The following is a 5,388-nucleotide window of genomic DNA, read 5'->3' as shown; positions in this document are numbered from 1 at the left end:
TTGTTTTAACTATAAAGTCAAGGAGATAGGAGAGTTTTTGAGTGGTCTCTGGGTGCTTAAACCCTGAATGTTCTTTGTTGAGATGTAGATCGGAACGTCCTTTGCGGTCGGGACTTAAGCTCTTTTTTTTTTTTTTTTCTGTGAAGTCTTCAGGTCTCATCCAAATTAGCCGGTACAGTTCATTACCTGCTCATTCTGTAAAACGGGGCAGAGGCCAGAGTATGAGGAGAGGGGGGGTTCAATTCAAAGTCACTCCCCCCCCCCCACGTCTGCCCTGTCAGATCCCTTAGGACCGGAACTCCTCCTCCTGAGAGCTCTTGTTTTGGAAACTGGTGGGGTGGGGCCAGAAAACATTACGATGGGGCTGGGATGGAGGGAGGTGTGCTTTTATTTCAGATTGTGTCATTTGAGTAGAGACTCCCGAAACTGCAACCAACAGAACCGGGGCTGTTTTAGATCCCTTGGGTTGTTAGCCAGGCACACCGGGGAGAGAAGGCAATCGAGCAGAAGAGACGAGAGAGGCAGTGGAGGAAGGCAGGAAGCCCTTCGCGCGCCTAGCCCGGCCCATTCCATCCACTTTGGGTTTTACTGTGCTTTGCTGATTGATTGTAGCAAGAGGAGAAAGAGCTAGGAGAAACTCCCGAAGGAAAGGAACGAAAGGGGGGGGTGGGGAGGTGAGAAACTCAGTTGAAAAAGAGGTAGCAGGGAGAGTAAAAGCCAGCAGACGCACTCCGGGAGGCCGGAGGAGGAGGAAATGGCTGGGCAACCTGCTGCTAGGATTTAGACAAAGGAGGTTTGAGAGAGAGGCGGGATCGGATTCTAATATCAGCTCGAGGAGAGAGCTAGCTACTGTGCTCCGGGAGATGAAACGGCCGGAATTCACAGGGACTGGAGCATGTACCACAGCGAGAACTCTCAGGAAAAAGTAAGTCTGGGGAGCGATCAGCCGGCATTCCTAGTGACTGGAGCATGTACCTCAGCGAGAGCGCTCAGGAAAAAGGAAGTCCGGGGAAGGATTTGCCAAGCTTGACGGACTCTGACATCGAGACCCTCTTTGAGGCATGCCTCCGTCCATGCGTTACTTTTTCATAGTGTCTGTGACTACTGTCATTGTTTTTATTGTGCTCTACGTGTTAAGTTTTGGGGGAGATCAAAGCTACCAGAAGCTGAACATCTCAGACTCCGTGATGCTGGCTCAGGTGTGCACGCCCTTCTTCAACGGGAAAAGCCCGCTCCTGTGGAGAAACAAACTAATGATTCGCGAGAAGCCTTCTTGCACAGAATATGTGACCCAAAGTCACTATATCACAGCGCCTTTATCTCAGGAAGAGGTTGAATTTCCTTTGGCATATGTCATGGTCATTCATCACAATTTTGACACCTTTGCAAGGCTCTTTAGGGCTATCTTCATGCCTCAGAATATCTACTGTGTTCACGTGGACGAAAAGGCGACAGCTGAATTCAAAGGTGCCGTAGAACAGTTAGTGAACTGCTTCCCCAATGCATTTCTGGCCTCTAAGATGGAGCCAGTGGTCTATGGTGGGATCTCCCGGCTCCAGGCCGACCTGAACTGCATCAAAGATCTGTCCACCTCCGAGGTCCCCTGGAAGTACGCCATCAACACCTGTGGACAAGACTTCCCCCTGAAAACCAACAAGGAGATCGTTCAGTACCTGAAAGGACTTAAGGGGAAGAATCTCACTCCGGGGGTGCTGCCTCCAGCTCACGCAATTGGAAGGACCCGGTTCGTCCACCGGGAGCACCTGAGCAGAGAGCTTTCCTACGTGATCAGAACCACCGCTCTGAAGCCTCCACCTCCCCACAACCTCACCATTTATTTTGGATCCGCCTATGTCGCTCTGTCGAGAGAGTTTGCTGACTTTGCTCTCCACGACCCACGGGCGGTTGATTTGCTCCAGTGGTCCAAAGATACTTTCAGTCCCGACGAACATTTCTGGGTGACGCTCAATAGGATTCCAGGTATGTGAGAGTCCATGTTTTATGCAAAGGAGAGGCCCACAGACCTCTTTATCCAAAAGTGACACATTTCAGAGTTCAACCCATCTTGGATGGAAAATATTCAGGAGAAAAACAAACAATGTGTCTATTGAGTGTGTGTAGCGATTTTTTAAAACAATGCAGTTTAACAATTATCACATGGCATTTACCCTGAGTTAGGTGTAATACACAGAGGACATGCCAATCAATATACAAGAAGAGTGTACATAGATTATATGAAAACGTTGCAGTATTTGATGGAAATATGCAGGTCTGCAGGTTTTCATCACCCAAAAGGAGCCTGGCACCAATCCCCCAGGGATGCTGAGGGGTGACAGTGTTTAAGGGACTTTTGAAGAATCTGCCTCTTTGAAAAGAGATTAGAGCCGGGCGGTGGTGGCGCACGCCTGTAATCCCAGCCCTCTGGGAGGCAGAGGCAGGTGGATTTCTGAGTTCGAGGCCAGCCTGGTCTACAGAGTGAGTTCCAGGACAGCCAGGGCTATACAGAAAAACCCTGTCTCGAAAAAACCAAATCCAAAGAAAGAAAGGAAGGAAGGAAGGAAGGAAGGAAGGAAGGAAGGAAGGAAGGAAGGAAGGAAGGAAGGAAGGAAGGAAGGAAGGAGAAAGAAAGAAAGAAAGAAAGAAAGAAAGAAAGAAAGAAAGAAAGAAAGAAAGAAAGAAAGAAAATAGAGATTAGAGATGCAGACCACAGCGTAGAATCCTCAACCTGTCCTTTCTGAACGCACATGATGCTCTTTGTAGGACCACAGGCAGCTTATGCCTGTCACAGTCATCTCTTAGTCCTGTGTTTAACTCATCTAGAAGTTTTTCTTCTCCACTAATTTGTCAGATTTCCCCTTAGCCCAAGATCTTTGTCAGGGCTGCCCCCTTGCCTACTCCCAGAGCACTTTGGTTCTCAGCAGCCAGACCTCGGCTCTCAGAGGAGGCTACTGTAGCTGCTCTCCACTGCCCGCCCCTTCCGCACCCACAGCCATGGACCAGAGCAGTGGTCCCTGCAGAGTCACAGCGCAGAGCAAGCATACATACTGATCTGCATGGATTTGCTGCTGGTCTTTTCAGTAGGTGTTCCAGGAAGCTGAGGTCATGGCCTGTCTCGACGACTGCTGTGTCCTCAGGGATTATATCATTCAGTAACTGCTCAGTAGGTCTGTGTTAGATGGAAGAGTGTGGGAGAGCAAGTGTTGAGTGAATGAAGGGCAAAAGATGGGGCTTTACTACGGATGGGGTCACAGCTGTGAAAAACCCAGAATGCTGAGAGGTATTTGAACTCATGCAAGTATCATTACACTATGTGATACACACACACACACACCATACACATATATAACATGCATGTAACACACACATATAACACACAGACATACACACAAACCTATAATATACACACATATAACTATAACACAGGTGTTATATATATATATATAACACACAGACACATGTAACACAGACACACATGCAACACGTAGACACATGTAACACACACATGTAACAGACACATGTAACAGGCACACATGTAAAGTAGGCGCACACATGTAACACACATATATAATACACATGCACATGTAACTACACACATACACATATCTTGGGGCTGGAGAGATAGCTCAGTAGTTAGGACCACATACTGCTCTACCAGAGGACCAGAATTCAATTCCTGGTACCCATATAGGGTCTCTTACAACTACACCTGCAACTCCAGTTCTAGACTCTGACTCTGACCCCCACAGCTACCTAAAATCCCATGCAAGTATTTGTACAACAGACATACTCAAATTCACACATAATTTTAAAAATAAATTTTTTAAGAAAAAATTCTTTTACTTCATACAAATAATGAGATTCCAAGACAAGTCCAGATCTTTCTCCTCAAAGTGTTTTACCTTTCATAACTGACTAGATAGATTATTTTTATTACACTTTTATTTGTTTTGTGTAGGGGAGTGCAGAGCATGCCACCACAGAGATGCGGATGTCATATTGTCATGCTCTGTATCCCAAGCAACCAAGTTTGGTCGCTTGTCCTCAATAAGTCAACGAACAAAGTCACATTAACAGTAAAATGCACAAAGCGTTATTTCTCCACTGTGATCACAATAGGAAGAGGGACTGGAGGGCGTCACTAGCTCTCTTTAACTTCTTAGGGTACGTACTGTGACCCCAAGTTTGGTAATGAGGACAGCTTTTGGGACTTGGCTTGCTCCTGTCACCTCGTGGGCTCCGGGAAACAAACGTGTGTCAGTCTTTGCAGCAGGTGCTGTAACCTGGTAAGCTATCTCACTGGCCCTGAACCATGCTCCTCAAAACATCTATAAAATGTCAGGGCATTTCTTTGGAAGGCAAAGAACTGCACACTTTGGACTCAGTGAAAAAGATAAAGTGGATTGCTAATGAACCAGACAGCACTGTTATGCAGATGCAGACAGAAAAGCAGTCATTGTTCTGCCTTTGGGGGAGGGCCAAGGTAGGAATGCTGGTAAGTGCTCCGGGCAGCAGAGCCAGGCTAGCCGGGGAATAAACATGCTCATGTTCTGGAAAATACCAGGGCGTTTGGTCTCTGAATCCCAGCGGGACTGGCAGAGCCACCTAACTGAAGCACAGCACAGCCTCTCACCGTTTCGCTCCTGAGCAGCTGTTTCTATTATTGGCAAATAATTTGGGGCAGCATTAAGCACTTAGAGGCCGATTTTTATATTTAAATATTTATTCCCTCTCTATTTCCAGTATTCTCTTAAAATTCATGAGAGTTGGAGTCTAGCCATGGACACCTTAGGTTTGATACTGAGTATGATAAGGTCATCATGTAACCTTGCCAAAGTATGGCCTGTGGGCGGCTTCTTCTTCTCCTTCTCCTCCTCCTCCTTCTTCTTCTTCTTCTTCTTCTTCCTCTTCTTCTTCTTCTTCTTCTTCTTCTTCTTCTTCTTCTTCTTCTTCTTCTTCTTCTTCTTCTTCTTCTTCTTCTTCTTAAATAAAGAAGGAGAGGGTGAGGGATGGTGGCTCATGCCTGTAACCTCAGCACTCAAGAGAGGACCAAGGCTTTGAATTCAAGGACAGCCAGCTTAGCCATCAGGGTCCTGCCTCAGAAACAGTGAAAGGAGGGGGGGGGGCAGATACCGAGATTGGATTTTGGTTTACGTGAAATATATCTGATTACTTCAGCCAGGGGTGGATCAGTTTGCTCCATGTCAAATCAGTACCAAAGCATCAAGGACAGAAGAAACCCCCTTTCCACCTCAGCCCCATTCCTCTTTCCTACCAGTCAATGGACAAGACTAGAGATAAAGAATGACCCGTATGGGATGGGGCTGGAGAGATGGCTCAGCAGTTAAGAACACTGACTGCTCTTCCAGAGGTCATGAGTTTGATTCCCAG

At 46.8% G+C, this 5,388-nt stretch overlaps 1 protein-coding gene across 1 annotated transcript; it reads left to right on the top strand.

Moving 5' to 3' along the window:
- Positions 1-370: 370 nt before the first annotated feature.
- Positions 371-1,988, top strand: Gcnt2 (glucosaminyl (N-acetyl) transferase 2 (I blood group)). Its single transcript, XM_052157438.1, has one exon. The coding sequence runs from the start codon at positions 1,062-1,064 to the stop codon at positions 1,986-1,988; it is 927 nt and encodes a 308-aa protein (XP_052013398.1). The 5' UTR covers positions 371-1,061.
- The last annotated feature ends 3,400 nt before the right edge of the window (positions 1,989-5,388 follow it).

This window comes from Apodemus sylvaticus, chromosome 14 (assembly GCF_947179515.1).
Source record: "Apodemus sylvaticus chromosome 14, mApoSyl1.1, whole genome shotgun sequence".
NCBI classification, from domain to species: Eukaryota; Metazoa; Chordata; class Mammalia; order Rodentia; family Muridae; genus Apodemus; species Apodemus sylvaticus.
This window is presented reverse-complemented; position numbering and strand designations above follow the sequence as displayed.